The 16,121-nt window shown below is 46.5% G+C and overlaps 1 protein-coding gene across 4 annotated transcripts in view; it reads right to left on the minus strand.

The window, feature by feature from the left end:
* Window positions 1-16,121, minus strand: part of rasa3 (RAS p21 protein activator 3) — a 221,221-nt gene that overhangs the window by 9,391 nt on the left and 195,709 nt on the right. For 2 of the 4 annotated variants that reach the window (XM_052062460.1, XM_052062461.1), the window contains exons 3-14: window positions 14,940-15,043; window positions 13,306-13,400; window positions 10,406-10,482; window positions 6,496-6,576; window positions 5,331-5,403; window positions 4,160-4,233; window positions 3,967-4,071; window positions 2,162-2,318; window positions 1,943-2,091; window positions 716-830; window positions 552-626; window positions 341-464 (exon numbers count right to left, since the gene is read on the minus strand). In XM_052062460.1, the coding sequence (XP_051918420.1) occupies window positions 341-464; window positions 552-626; window positions 716-830; window positions 1,943-2,091; window positions 2,162-2,318; window positions 3,967-4,071; window positions 4,160-4,233; window positions 5,331-5,403; window positions 6,496-6,576; window positions 10,406-10,482; window positions 13,306-13,400; window positions 14,940-15,043 (1,229 nt within the window). Of the gene's footprint in view, window positions 1-340; window positions 465-551; window positions 627-715; window positions 831-1,942; window positions 2,092-2,161; window positions 2,319-3,966; window positions 4,072-4,159; window positions 4,234-5,330; window positions 5,404-6,495; window positions 6,577-10,405; window positions 10,483-13,305; window positions 13,401-14,939; window positions 15,044-15,153; window positions 15,327-16,121 lie in introns of those variants that run through there. The other 2 variants (XM_052062463.1, XM_052062464.1) reach the window with 2 other exon arrangements.

A 16,121-nucleotide genomic window follows, 5' to 3' on the forward strand; every position in this document is an offset into this window, starting at 1 on the left:
AAGTTTTTCGTCCAAATAGCTCAATGATAACAATGTGAACCTTTTTCTTTTAAAGTGTAGTGTAATATTTTGACGCTATTTGTAATCGTGTGGCGTCAGAACCGTATTTTCAAAAAGGCAGTTCATTTGGATTCTTGTGACTGCAGTACCGCAGCTCAGCCACATGGGAGCAGCAGAGTATAGAACACAAGCTACAGTGTAGCGGCAAGCCTCATAAAAAAAATGGCGACAACATAAAGCAACCTGTAATTGTGAGTGAATTGCAAAAGGTGGCCTTGAACGCATCGCGCTATTCAGTGCCTGTTTATCTGCTGCGATAATCGCACACGGGGTCAGTTACCTTGGAAACGTGTGGCCGCAGACTCCCTCAGCGAGAAGAAGATGTCACACATCACCGTTGGACAGCGAACGCCAGAGGTGGTGATCACGTTAAAGATGCGGTCAACGTAGCGGCGAAGGTTTCCCTGCGGCAAGAAGGTCAATCGGATTTTTGTCGGGTAAGAGCAGCCGCGTGCCGACCTTGCGCAGCCACGCGCGGTCGTGTTTCCTACCCTGTTTGTCTCCAGGTTTTCCGATTCCTTGAGCTTAACTGGGTCGATTTCACAGGGCTTGTGTTCGGTGCAGATCTGTGAAGAGATGAAATCGAGAGCGCTTTGATACTTGTGTACTCTATCCTGAGTTGCTTAAGATGCAAGAAGATCGTGTGACCTCCAACCTCATCTATGATTGGTTTCAGTGTGACTCGCAGATAGTCCATCCCTGCCAGTTTCATGGTCTCGTCGATGCATTTGGACGTGAGCGAGTTCCCCCGAAAAATGGTGTTTGGATCCCTACGTGTGGAAGGCAAAAACAGTCAAAACAGCAAAAATACACCCCGGCATCGAATTTAGCTCAACATCCAGTGCTTGACCAATTCATTAGATCAAGTGAAGTTAGATCAATATCAAGTGAAGTGAATTGCTTTAGGGCGGCCCGGTAGTCCAGTGGTTAGCACGTGAGCTTCACAGTGCAGAGGTACCGGGTTCGATTCCAGCTCCGGCCTCCCTGTGTGGAGTTTGCATGTTCTCCCCGGGCCTGCGTGGGTTTTCTCCGGGTGCTCCGGTTTCTAGGTGTGAGTGTGAGTGCGAATGGTTGTTCGTTTCTGTGTGCCCTGCGATTGGCTGGCAACCGATTCAGGGTGTCCCCCGCCTACTGCCCGGAGACAGCTGGGATAGGCTCCAGCACCCCCCGCGACCCTAGTGAGGATCAAGCGGTTAGGAAGATGAATGAATGAATGAATGAATGAATTGCTTTAATAAAATGTAAATATTGATTGATGAAACCATTTTGAAGAGGAAATATGAATTTCAATCCAAATTTACATTTTTACTCAGATTTGAGTCGCTGAGGAATCTGTCTCGCATTGCATTCGGATGTGCAAGTAAATAAGGGTCATTTAACCATGTTCTCCCCGGGCCTGCGTGGGTTTTCTCCGGGTGCTCCGGTTTCCTCCCACATTCCAAAAACATGCGTGACAGGCTGATTGAACCCTCTAAATTGTCCCTAGGTGTGAGTGTGAGCGTGGATGGTTGTTCGTTTCTGTGTGCCCTGCGATTGGCTGGCAACCGATTCAGGGTGTCCCCCGCCTACTGCCCGGAGACGGCTGGGATGGGCTCCAGCACCCCCCGCGACCCTAGTGAGGATCAAGCGGTACGGAAGATGAATGAATGAATGAATGAATAATTCAATTAATTATTCACATTTCGTGAAGCACAAGATCCAATAACAGCTTTACACTTCACTTCAATGGACTTTCTAGTTTGCAACACTTGAGCTGGCTTATGGTGAGTGTCGGCTCTTCAGACAATTGGCGCATTTACAAACACGCGTCCGTCTTCCAGGTGATGATTGCGTCTCCCTCCTTCCCCCACAAAAAAACAAACATCATTATTAGAGCGCTCACTGTGTGCGGTGAACTTCGGCATGCGCGATGGCGCTGATGAAAGGCACAATCTTGCCATAGTGGAGGAAGAGACGCACGAGAGGTATAGCGGCCTCTTGCTTCTCTCGGCACACCTCCCCCAGAATGTTCGCAGTGGACGCCGACACGGGCTGCGAAAAACAAACGTAAACGTGTGGCCTGCGCTACGCGGCCGGCGAAGATCCACGCTCGCTGGCGCACCTGCACGTTCGCCGAATGCAGCAGCAAATCTCTGAGCGGGGTGTAGTGCTCCGAGGGGAAAACGTGGTCCTCGGTGTAAACGATGTTCAGGCGCAGAGATCCGAGTTCTTCCACCTTGACAGACTTCCCTCCGTTTTCCCTGGGCTGAAGATAGTACCTGAGAAGAGAATTCAGACACCAAATTTACATTTTTTTTCCCCCCAAAAAATAAACGGATTCGCTAAACAGGAGGCTTCAGAATTGAAAATGCCATATTGGCCCCTTTCAAGTAAGCTGAGTAAGCTCACCAATAGACAGTAAGAGAAACATTTCGGTACGATGCAGTGCAGTTTAGTGTTTAGGATTTTTGAATCCTGGACTATTTACGTCAGCCATGTCCAAAGTCCGGCCCGCGGGCCAAATCCGGCCCGCGGTCTAATTTCATCCGGCCCTCGGCCCCTGTCATAAAATCAGTGCCGTCTGGCCCGCAAGTTGGGCGCAATGGAACACGTGTTGCATTGACTGAGGTCTCGTAGACTGGTGAGTGATGTTTCATAGAGTACTGCTTCCCTCTAGTGGCTAAATGAGTAATAGCATTCACTAAATGAGTAATAGCATTTAGACACTAGGGGGCATCACTCACGAGTTAACAAGACATCACTCCGTGTTTATATTGACTGATATGTCATATTTCAAATTCCTGTTTCAAATGAACCAAAAGAAATTCTTAAGATTGTTGAAATTAAAATAAAAATGGAAATGTGAAACAGACTGGCTTACTAAAATTTGCTGAACAATATTGTTGTTCAATGTAAAGAATGTCAGCCAAGGTCGGCGCCCCGACATTTTACCACATAAAATCTGGCCCCCTTGGCAAAAAGTTTGGACACCCCTGATTTACGTTAACAAGAGATATGATTCTAATTGGATTGAGAAGATATAGCTGTTGTGCTGTGTGCATGTACTAATTTGTATACAGTATGCACAGTATATGAGCCAGGGTGCAACTACCGATTTCTTTTCGTCAATGGACGCTACAGCTTTGTTGTTGGCTTTCAAAACTTAGCTTGTAGCAGACGTGTGCACATTTTTCAGCATGACGTCTCTGATCCACTGGTGAAAGGACACTTTGATCCTCTCCTCTTTCATCTAGAACTGCTTCAGACAACAAAGTGTATGCAGAAAAGTGGTGAAGATTGCACGACTGAGTGTCTGTGTGTGTTGTGTTATTTGGACTTCAAAATGGCGCCGCGAGAGTGGCTGCCTTTCCAGCAGCTCCTATATTTTGTTGTTCTACTTCTTCTTTTCATAACTTTGCTGCTGTGAATTGGGAATTTCTCCATTGTGAGACTAATAAAGGTTTTCTTATCTTATCTTATATATTAATATTCAAAGTGTTCACATAAGTCAATTCATTGTGAGTGCATTTGACATGCTATGTACTGCATTTCATATTAAAGTCCCGAAAATAATTCAGGGTACATTTTTGGTCTTTTTACCCCTCACCACAGGGGTCTGAAATGTACTCTATGAAAAAAAAAATGAAAAAAAAGTGTACTGTTAACGTGTACCATGGAGAGGTGCTGCTGCATCAAATTATTTGTTTTAATAGCATTACAATAAATTTGTTTTAAAAGTCCAATCTATTGCTTTTTTTGCTGTGGCTTAACTTTGACTACGTCAGATTTGATGGTTCAGTCACAGAGTCGCCCCCCCCCACCCCCCTTCAAAAAAACCGTGATGCTTCTCTTTCCAAAAGTAAGGCACTAAAGAGCAACGAGATGATGTCCTGTCATTCAAACCGATGCGGGACACATCACACCTACCATGCATCGTGGACTCCAAATTGACCCAAAACTCGAAGTGGAACCCGCACTCCTCCCAAGAACTCATCACCAAACTTCAAGTTGCTGGCATTCCACAGGTCCACCCTGGACATAAACCAGAGTGCGCTGTTTTTTTTTGGGGGGGGGGGGGTTCCAACAGACTCAGCTGATTGGAACTTTGCAAGGCTCTTACCTCAAAGCTAGTTTGTCCACATCTTCCTCTTCAACATCAAACTGTCGTTTTGTGTAGCTCAAGGGCCGTGTCACCTAAAAGAAGAGGAACCATCAAATAGGGTGGGGGCGGGGCTCATCATCAAATCTCATCTTGTAAGTAGGTCACAATCTTGCGGGAACAATTGTATTTTGTGTGTCAATCACAATCTCGTCCTACCGGTCTGCGGTCGCCGAAAAGGAAGCGGGAGGAGCCGCACACGGACGACGGGGGTCAACAACTATCTGACCACATTTTCTAATGCGTCCAAAGAACAATCGAGGCCTTTTCCTCGAGAACCTTCACTCATCAAAAGTCATCGAATTTCATCCATTGGACAGTCACACGCAGACACGCCTTTTAAGGTCACTGAAACGTTCTGATTCGGAAGCGCCGTGATGAAAACAACAAGACTCTCCGAAAAAGATGATAATAGAGCCTTCGCACTATCTCGTGGCTCCCAGGACAGGATGTTTGCGCAGTGTGGGACAGCAGATAGGACAGATAGCGCAGTAACGCTAATGCGATTAACCAATGATAGCAAACAATCGCCCGGTTCAAACCAGAACATTTCCGTTTCGAAATGCTCAGAGGATGGATGGATGTTTTGGAAAGAAGCTCAAAGGCACCCAAGCGCATGCAGATGTACATACGTACGCACACAAACGTACATGCGTATATATGTAGATATAAGTCGACACTCCGCTGATAAACACGCTCTCAGATGTCAGCCACTTCAACGTGATGCATTCGAATGGATCAATAAAAGTGATTCTTCGGCGGGAGATGGGGATCAGATGCACTTGAGATCAAATCACAGCAAACCCAATCCGTTTAATTGAGTGAGGCTCACTAAATTACGGCTTGTACTCGGTCCCGAAAAAGGATTTCCATTGATGGAATGACAAGAACACCCCCCCCCCCCAGGGTGGACTTGTAAGGCGTTGATGCAAATTAGAATCTTAAAAAGTCATCGGGGCCGCATTGATCGACTGCTCCGCATCCGTACCTCTGTGCGGCCAGGCTTCAAAATGTAGAGCAGAGCTTCCTGAACTCTTTCTTCTTATTGAGAGACACACACACACACACACACACAACAACGACATGCTAAGGTCGACCTTTGTGGCGCAGGCTAAGGAACGGAGTATTTTACCTCAAAATAGAAAACTTCATCAAACTGCGGATTATTGGTTTTCCTCTTCACTTTGGTCTTCTTTGCTTCTGACCTGAAGGGAGCGGAAATACAGCGGAAAGCAGTCATTACGGTGAGGGCAATGCGGTTTCCAGACTTTATTTTTGTCATTTACGTGTTAGATTGCTGCTTTGAATGTCATCCGGCACAGTAACAACCTCCCTCCGCCCTCCCGAATCGCACGTTGTTTTATTTGGCAGATTGATTTATTTTTTTTGTCCAGCTGTTACTTTGTTTATTTTGGGTGTGATTCCACTCTCAAGCCAGTTCAAACCAATTAGATGGCGGCACACTACTTTGTTTGACACTGTGAAAGGAGAATGAAAACAGGAAGTATTTCAGCTCAGCCAAATTTTTAACTGGAGTTAACTGAGCGCCAAATCCTCTTCAATCCTGCTTTTTGCACCGACAGAAAGTGACTGGCAGGTAGGTTCATTTGATCATTTACATCTTTGGGCAGGATTCTTGATGTATATTGTGAGATAACTCAAGTTTGTTGATTCAGAAAAAAAAAACAGGATTTGTTTCCTTTCAATACGTAAAAGAACCACTGTTTGTACACTATTTTTGTTATGCCTTGCTCCTACTCCGTCACATATGTTATTAAATGTGTTAATATTATTGAAAAAGTATGTTCATGTTGGGGCGGCCTGGTAGTCCAGTGGTTAGCACGTCGGCTTCACAGTGCATAGGTACCGGGTTCGATTCCAGCTCCGGCCTCCCTGTGTGGAGTTTGCATGTTCTCCCCGGGCCTGCGTGGGTTTTCTCCGGGTGCTCCGGTTTCCTCCCACATTCCAAAAATATGCATGGCAGGCTGATTGAACACTCTAAATTGTCCCTAGGTGTGAGTGTGGATGGTTGTTCGTCTATGTGTGCCCTGCGATTGGCTGGCAACCTATTCAGGGTGTCCCCCGCCTACTGCCCGGAGAGGGCTGGGATAGGCTCCTGCACCCCCCGCGACCCTAGTGAGGATCAAGCGGTACGGAAGATGAATGAATGAGTATGTTCATGTTAACCAGAAATGAGCTTCAACTGCATTCAGCCGTATTCCCCAAAAATGTGTAACGACGTGGTGGCATGGACATGTGATGTGTTGAATGACAACTGTGTGCACTGCGGATCTAACCTGGAAGGACCAAGTAGCGAGACAGCAGCATAAGGGTCACATTGGCCATTAACGATGGGAAGACCTTGGCACTCCAGCACTCTGCAGGGACGCAAACGAGACATGTTTTTCCTTTTTCATGAAACATTCCTCGCGCTCCGCACCCACATGCACTGAACAAAGGAAATCGAAATCAAAACGAGATCCCGGATACTAGTGGGCCGAAACGAGTTTCCTCCACAGGGTGTCCGGGCTCTCCCTTAGAGATAAGGTGAGAGAGGCTTGGACTTCCGCGAGAGATTCCGAGGAAAGCCGCTTCTCCTCCACGTCGAGAGGAGCCAGATGAGGTGGCTCGGGCATCTGATTTGGATGCCTCCTGAACGCCTCACTGGTGAGGTCTTCTGGGCATGTCCCACCGGTAGGAGGCCTCAGGGACGACCCAGGACACCATGCGGAGGCTGTGTCTTGGCTGGCCGCGACCCGACCTCGGATAAGCGGTCGAGAATGGCCTTCTTTCCACCTTTCAGTTGTCTTCCAGTACACCAGTGGTTTCCTTCTTCAGGACATTCCAAATGGTTGTATTGGCTGTGAACGATCTGAAATCTTGGCCCTGATTGGCGCAATTGCTTGTTTCTCATCCATAGACAGCTCAATGCTTTTCATATTGGTTAAACCTCCAACTAGTCAATCAACGGCGTCTTCACAGGCCAAATCGGAGTTTCTCATTGCCGCATTTTATTGAAAACCATCAAACTCTGACCAAATAGATTCATCCTCTTTGTACTTGACAAATGTGGGAAGGACAGTTCTGCATTTATCTTCCTGTGAGAAACACAATCTGTCTGAAACTGTCTCGTTCCCAGATGACATCATGCCGTAACGGGATTATCACCCACACGGGACGAGACACCCGGGAGGACGAATCACTTCCTGTGTGTCACGGTGATGCACTACGAGTCACACAGCCTGATGATTTACACAGCGAATTGCAGCACGTCTCACACACACACACACACACACATGCACAGGGATTCCTAATAAAGAAGAAAGGCCGGGTTAAGCATCCCTAATGCCAGCTCACTTCCTGTCCAATAAGCTTGTTTATGTAACCCCTGCTTGGCCTACTATCCGGCCCCTCTCTCAACGTCACACCGAGTTCTGACATGCCGCTCAGTCTGCCCGGCAGACATATTTGTTTTGGTTGATGCGACTGGTTTTTATGGTAATGCGCTTGTTTTTGGCAGCCCCCATATCCTGTCCAAAACAATTCCACTCCAGCAGCAGGATAATGAATTAGAGATCAGTCCAAAGTGAGGCGAAAATAGCGTGCCGCGGGCTAAGCAGTATAGCAGATGAAGGGTAACCTACTACTGGAGCTGATCTATGGTTAATAGATAACAGATTTCAAACTAGAATGACAATCAGTAACATTCCTTATTACCTTCTGTGCCAAATTAAAACATTCATTCATTCATTAAAACAAACAAACAAAAATGTCTGCATGCCTGATGGATGATGGATTAAAGTGAATGTACAGTACCAGTGACTGGGAAAAAGAAAATTTCATCAGCCCGGTTTTGCTAACTCTTATGCTTTCAAAAATAACACATTCGATAACCACATTGCACGCTTCTTGACAAAAAGTAAAACAGATTTTGCCAAATTTTGATGATATTTGCCACTTCTGGAACCGACACTCAATCTGTGACTTCGTATCAAATGTCAAGAGATCACTCTGGCGGGATTTCTTTGAATGAGTGGTGAATGTAAGGGTGAGTGCCCGCCCCGTCGTCCGAGCGACGATCTCGAAGGGCGAAATAGGATGACTTTGTGCACTCAAAAACATCCATTCCGTAGGATCACGGAGCATCTGTAATTCACTTGATCTTTTCCTGGACGAAATTAATCACCTGGGACAGCAAATTAGTTTTTATTGGTTTCTAGCACAGATCCGTACTCTAAATTTGTGCAAATCTGTTTTGTTGATCAGGTATTGTTGTCATAGCAACCTGCGAATGCGGGCAAAAAAATAGAAGCTCCTGCTTTGCGCTTTGAAGTCGGGTGAGGGTAACAAGGTCATCACCGCGAAACAAACTCGCGCAGCTCAAAACTCTCGCCGGTTCAAACCTGTTTGGCCGGCAACCAATCGTCAACTTGGGAAGGTCATGTAACAGGCATGATGAAAAACAGCAGCAAGCATTCATACCAGCACAGAGGAAGCTAGCCTAGTTAAAACCTCCGCAAGAATGTTTACTAGCAAGAGAATAAAAAAAATATTTTTCTCCCCGGGCCTGTGTGGGTTTTCTCCGGGTGCTCCGGTTTCCTCCCACATTCCAAAAATATGCATGGCAGGCTGATTGAACACTCTAAATTGTCCCTTGGTGTGAGTGTGAGCGTGGATGGTTGTTCGTCTATGTGTGCCCTGCGATTGGCTGGCAACCGATTCAGGGTGTCCCCCGCCTACTGCCCGGAGACGGCTGGGATGGGTTCCAGCACCCCCCGCGACCCTAGTGAAGATCAAGCGGTACGGAAGATGAATGAATGTTCTTTTTTTTTTTTTGTAATGCCAATCCATCCTTTAGCAAAGTGGAGGGCGGCTGTCCTCAAGATGGTGACGGAGACTGACGGGAAGTGGTGGCAAGTCTTGCCTCGCAATGTTGATGTGTTACAAAACTGCGCGTGTGGACACACATCCTGCAGGTTGACACTTTGTCCGCCGACTTCAACGGACAGTTAGGACGGCAGAAAAAATCGTTGGCACCGCCCTACCCACTCTTGAGGACTTGCACACTGCAAGAATCAAGACAAGGGCACGGAAAATCCTCCTGGATCCCCCGCACCCTGCCCACCACCTTTTCCACCCACTCCCCTCAGGCAGACGCTACAGATCCATGCGCACCAAATCCAGTAGACACTTAAACAGCTTCTTCCCTCGAGCCATTAACTCCTTAAACAGTCACTGACATAGTCACTCTTCTTGCACCACAAAATGGTACTACAAAACTACTGGTTACTCTAAAATGGTTCAATGATTTTGTTGTTTACGATGATACTAGTGCAGCGTGTTATACCGGAGACAAATTCCTTGTGTGTTCTACATACTTGGCCAATAAAGAGGATTCTGATTCGGATTCTGATTTCAAGGGAAGGAAGAGGAATGAGGGATAAGAGCTCTTAAGAGCACGGGAGGTGCTATGACAGTTCTACACGGCAGTCATCGAATCAATCCTGTGTTCTTCCATCACGGTTTGGTTTGGGGCCGCCACTAAAAAAGGACAAAATCCGACTTCAACGGACAGTTAGGACGGCGGGAAAAAAATCATTGGCACTGCCCTACCCACTCTTGAGGACTTGCACACTGCAAGAATCAAGACAAGGGCACCCCCCGCACCCTGCCCACCACCTCTTCCAGCCACTCCCCTCAGGCAGACGCTACAGATCCATGCGCACCAAATCCAGTAGACACTTAAACAGCTTCTTCCCTCTAGCCATTAACTCCTTAAACAGTCACTGACATAGTCATTCTTCTTGTACTACAAAATGGTACTACAAAACTACTGGTTACTCTAAAATGGTTCAATGATTTTGTTGTTTACGATGATACTAGTGCAGCGTGTTATACCGGAGACAAATTCCTTGTGTGTTCTACATACTTGGCCAATAAAGATGATTCTGATTCTGATTCTGATTCTCAGTGTTAAACTTGTCCAACACGAGATGAGTACAACCAGAACGGGAGGCTACTCCATTGAGTACAGACCATTGCCGTGCTTTCACAGTTACCAAAAGTGGAAGAGTCCAGGATTTCAATCGCTTTATCTGCATGTTGAATTTTGCAAAATGCGAAGAGCAGATGGGCCGGGACGATACAATCTGAGCCTTTGTGTTTGCCCGTTGTAAGAACAAACACAAAGCATGCGCAGAGTCTCACCGGGTAGCTAGTTTGTGGTTGATGACGCCGCTGTCTGTGATGACTTCGCTCAGACGCAGCTCCAGGTGCACTTTTCCCTGCGAAAAAGGTGCACAAAAGCGGACATGGTTTTAGTGTCAGCAAAAGTTACAATTCACAAAGAGGACATGTTTGCCTAATTGAGAATAATAAGTTTAAAGCGCAAAACCGTAATGTACTTTTTGATTGATTTATTTTTTTGTGGATCTGGAATGAACCAAAAAAAAAGGGCATAAATGCAGTAAGTACGGTCTACTCCTAAATGTCATTTTCATATTTGCCTCAGAAACCGTATCAATTATGCATTCCTAATAAATTAGTAAATCGAATTAGTCAGGGCCAAAGTGGTTTCAATGTTTTATTATGTACTTAAAAAGAGTCACGAAATTGTTTGCCTTGACTGTAAACAGCTCATTCAACATGAGTCTTAATGAAAAGCATCGGGTCCAGCTTTTACATTGTGAGACCAAAACAAAACAATCAAAAATGATATTTTCAGACTTGGTTTAATACGTACATCACGTGTGAGAGAAGTGCCGCACAAAAGTCGATCAGACTCATAAAAAGGCGGGCCTTCCTTCATAAATGAATTTGCACGAAACGAAAACACAAGCACGAGTTGCGGCATTCCTCCACTGAGAGGAAGTAGTCGCGCCGAACAAAGTTGTTTTGATTCTGAAGCGATTGGATTAATGGCATAATGACAGCGTGGCCGTACAGCTGTCGAGAAAAGCTCCATTAATTAACAGCATCGCGGCACAAACTCGCAGGCGCCACACTCTTGTCTGAGCGATTTGAGCAAAGGGAGCCGAGCGCCGACGCACGGGTCACAACAATGTGTCCTCTCTCTTGAAAACAGAAAAGAGTGTCTCTCTTCCGACTTCATTTGATCCATCTCGCTCGCGTTCTCTCTTTCACTCCCATTCTCCTCACTCATCCTTCCGCCCGACGCCCCCCTTCGGATGAATGAGTCTCTGTTCCAGGGGCGACACACACACACCCATCTGTCTGCAGATGTTCCCATTCATTGTGTTTTCCGATCCTGTGTGTGTGAGAGCCTCTCTGTGAGGAAATACTGGGGTGTGAATGTGAGGCTGTGGCGTGTACTCCTGACTGCGCGTACATCTGACCGCCGGACGGCTGAATCGTGAATAGCCCAACAGCAACGCATGTGGGAGGGAGGGATCAAACACTGGCAGCTAAGTCCTGAAAAAGAACTTCAGGACAGCAAAATATCTACAATGCCACATCGCGCAGGGCTCCATTCACATTTATTGTTAGTAGACTCAGGGGCGTAGCTAGAAATGTTTCAGTGGGGTGGCCAGGCCCGGGGTAACACAACACCTCCACAAAAGGAGGCCAGCGGTTGCTATTCATGCTTCATTATACAATCCACGGCGGCCCGGTAGTCCAGTGGTTAGCACGTCGGCTTCACAGTGCAGAGGTACCGGGTTCGGTTCCAGCTCCGGCCTTCCTGTGTGGAGTTTGCATGTTCTCCCCGGGCGACCATTCGCGCTAACAGTCACACCGAGGGACAATTTCGAGTGTTCAATCAGCCTGCCATGCATATTTTTGGAATGTGGGAGGAAACCGGAGCACCCGGAGAAAACCCACGGAGGGACGCGGAGAACATGCAAACTCCTCACAAGAAGGCCGGAATCGAACCCTGCACCTCTGCACTGTGATGCGGACGTGCTAACCATTGTCCACTGTTCCGCCCCCCCCCCCCCCCACACTCTCTCTTTGTGTTCTTTGTGTTGTACCCAATGTAACTTGCTAAATAGTGTGCAAAAGTATTCAAGGAGGCGGCCCGGTAGTCCAGTGGTTAGCGCGTCGGCTTCACAGTGCAGAGGTACCGGGTTCGATTCCAGCTCCGGCCTCCCTGTGTGGAGCTTGCATGTTCTCCCCGGGCCTGCGTGGGTTTTCTCCGGGTGCTCTGGTTTCCTCCCACATTCCAAAAATATGCGTGGCAGGCTGATTGAACGCTCTAAATTGTCCCTAGGTGTGAGTGTGAGTGCGAATGGTTGTTCGTCTCTGTGTGCCCTGCGATTGGCTGGCAACCGATTCAGGGTGTCCCCCGCCTACTGCCCGGAGACGGCTGGGATGGGCTCCAGCACCCCCCGCGACCCTAGTGAGGATCAAGCGGTTTGGAAGATGAATGAATGAATGAATAATTTGATTCAATAATACCCTTTTATTGTTTTGCTTCAAAAGGGTAAGAAGTAAATGGCCAAAGCAGGAAAAAAACAACAACAACAATGCTTTCCCGCTCAGCTTGAGATGGTATCTTACGTATTGTGCATGAAGAGCTTTGATGAGAAATGATAGTAAAGTTGATCCCCTGCAGTGCAGGTTATTCTTTCATCAGTCTGTCGGTTGCTCAACAACAACGAGTCACACTTACGGGAAGTTTCTCTTCAGCTAAACTGACGGCTTGCCACCGGATCACAAAGTAGCATGGAGTCCAGTCTTGACATCTGACAGGAACAAACTCATCGACTGTAATTGCCACCGAAAGCTTAGGACCGGCGTGGAGCGTATAATGTAATCTGACAACCTAGCTATGAACATTAGCGCCTATATTTTTTGTTTGTTTGGAATGTGAGCGATGAGGCCAAGCTACAATGGAAAACTTTTAGAGTAACCTAAGTTTGAAAAGGTCACAAGAGGTCAAAGGTCGATTGGCTCATCTTATGTGATGACAGAGCAAAAATGAAAACAAGTAATTAATTTGTCACTCATTGCCGCTTTGTTGACCCAAACACAAACAAGGTACAGCGCTCAGCATTGTAACGTGTTTACGACGGATCCACTGACAAAAGGAAGCGGAAAAGCTTCTAGGAGAGCGCTAGACTTTGCGCATTCTCTTTGTGTGTACTGACCTGCACCTCTGAGTCAGCGCTGACAGGCTGGAGCTGGAACCAGGTGTCTTTCCCGTGATATTTCTGCAGGTCTTCTTTCTTCACCGCAACCTTACCTACGCACATCGTTGCAAGTCAGAATGACGAATGAGCTCGAGAAAAAAAAAAAAAAAAAAAGGGAAGACACGGTCGACATTAAAAGAAATTCAAAACGTTTCAGGTGTGAGCAGGATGAGCGACTGAGAAGCATATCAAAAAGAACTCCAAATGATCACAGCGCTTTAGTGTTAAAATGGACATTCTGAGATTGTTGCAGAGGGAAGAGGGATGGTTTTTGTTTTGTTTTGTTTTTCTGACCAAGCAGAAATTCTAAAAACTATGAAGTCAGAATCAGAATCATCTTTATTGGCCAAGTATGTAGAACACACAAGGAATTTGTCTCCGGTATAACACGCTGCACTAGTATCATCGTAAACAACAAAATCATTGAATCATTTTAGAGCAGGTGTCACCAACATTTTTGAGGGTGAGAGCAACTTCATGTGTACCGATTGTGTGAAGGGCTACCAAATTGATACACGTCTGAAATAACATATTTGTCCAAAATACCTTCAATAATATGAGGATGTGTTATTTTTAATACGCGGGCACCATGTTGGTGACCACTGTTTTAGAGTATACCAGTAGTTTTGTAGTACCATTTTGTAGTACAAGAAGAGTGACTACGTCAGTGACTGTTTAAGGAGTTAATGGCTAGAGGGAAGAAGCTGTTTAAGTGTCTACTGGATTTGGTGCGCATGGATCTGTAGCGTCTGCCTGAGGGGAGTGGCTGAAAAAGGTGGTGGGCAGGGTGCGCGGGATCCAGGAGGATTTTCCGTGCCCTTGTCTCGATTCTTGCAGTGTGCAAGTCCTCACGAGTGGGTAGGGCGGTGCCAACGATTTTTCGTTGAAGTCTTAATGCTATGTTAAATTGCAGCGTCATAGAAGGGGGGAAAAAAAAGATGAAACGTTGCTTCAGTTAATTAGGCCTTATTAGATGGAGAAAACTACGTTTGGGTTAAAAATGTAAAAAAAAAATGCATATGCATATTAGAATAGCCGAATGAGTGTTTCTCGAAAGTTTGTTGTTGACAATATCAACACTGTCGTGCCATTGAAACTTTCCATTCCATGCGCAGTGCAAAACCACAGACTGCCAGCTGCACTTCCTGACGTTCATCTGACATCTGTTGATGCGTACGCCACAGCGCACCCTTTCAGAGCGACGCCACAATAGTAAAAGCGCCATTAAGTATCCCCGGTTAAGCGCTTTCATAATGAAAAGTTATCCTTGCACATCAACGAGGGGTGCGACTTTGGTCAGGGGTCAGCGGAATTCGTGAAGTCGAGCTGTAGTGGAATCTTGCTACCGGTAGTTGTTTTTTTTTAAACTTCAAACTCCCCCTTGGAGGGAAATCATGACTTCGAATGTGACGCAAATGTTATGTAAACATTTTGTTGGTTAGAAATAAAAATCGAAAGTCCTACTGATTGGCAGCCGAGACAGCCAATGGAATGCGTTTATGTGAACATGACTTCCGAACCCTCGTGTGTAACTGGTTCGGTCAGTTAATTCCACCATGAGACCATATCTGAGAATTTCGCTTTTTACCCACCGATACTCGAGTCCCTCCTGAAGACGTCCCTGTCAAAGATATAGAAGGAGAGATGTCTGAAGCTACGTGGGATCTCACAATAGAAGTCCTCTCCATAGAACGGACTGCCAGAGAAAGGGGACGGCAGGATAAAAAAAAAAAAAAGAAAACAATGTTATATGAAGGAAGACCTCAAGGCGAAACTCAAACCTCCACACGTGAGAACAGTTGTCACCTGAGATGTGAAGAGCTCGCGCAGGTAAAATGACAGTACAGTGGAACAAGATGTAAGAAGAGCCTACACGCTGGCACAACAAAATACAACTTCTTCTGTTGTGATTTCACACACACGGACAAGCAAGGCGGCTCAGGATTATAAACTTGGCAGGACTTCCAAAAACATAAGACGTGACACGGATGGGATGGGGGTCGGGGGTGGGGGGTTCTTCTATTTTGTGCAGTTAATGTGATTGTTATTGCATCAGATTCTTTCTAAAAATAGCAATCCAATAAAATACAACACACACACACACACACACGCGCGCACACACGCACACAGCAGGATTGCAATAGCATAGCCATAGAAGGAATAATTTTAAAAAATCAGCAAATATTGACATGAATGGAAGCGTTTAAATAATGATAAAGTTAGGCACCATTGTGAAAAGAGAAACAATTCTTCTTCAGGTGATCGGCCAGAGGTGATTATTTATTCATTCATTCATTCATCTTCCGTGCCGCTTGATCCTCACTAGGGTCGCGGGGGGTGCTGGAGCCTATCCCAGCCGTCTCCGGGCAGTAGGCGGGGGACACCCTGAATCAGTTGCCAGCCAATCGCAGGGCACACAGAGAGGAACAACCATCCACGCTCACACTCACACCTAGGGACAATTTAGAGCGTCCAATCAGCCTGCCACGCATGTTTTTTGGAATGTGGGAGGAAACCGGAGCACCCGGAGAAAACCCACGCAGGCCCGGGGAGAACATGCAAACTCCACACAGGGAGGCCGGAGCTGGAATCGAACCCGGTCCCTCTGCACTGTGAAGCCCACGTGCTAACCACTGGACTACCGGGCCGCCCGGTGATTATTTATTTAGTCGTTATTTATGCTTGCATTCATCATTGAGTGGCGGCTGGTCAGTACAGTTCACTAGGCCGGGGCACCGCTGTTCTGAGTCATAAAACTCAATCATGAAAATGCA

This window comes from Hippocampus zosterae, chromosome 4, assembly GCF_025434085.1.
Source record: "Hippocampus zosterae strain Florida chromosome 4, ASM2543408v3, whole genome shotgun sequence".
NCBI lineage: Eukaryota > Metazoa > Chordata > Actinopteri > Syngnathiformes > Syngnathidae > Hippocampus > Hippocampus zosterae.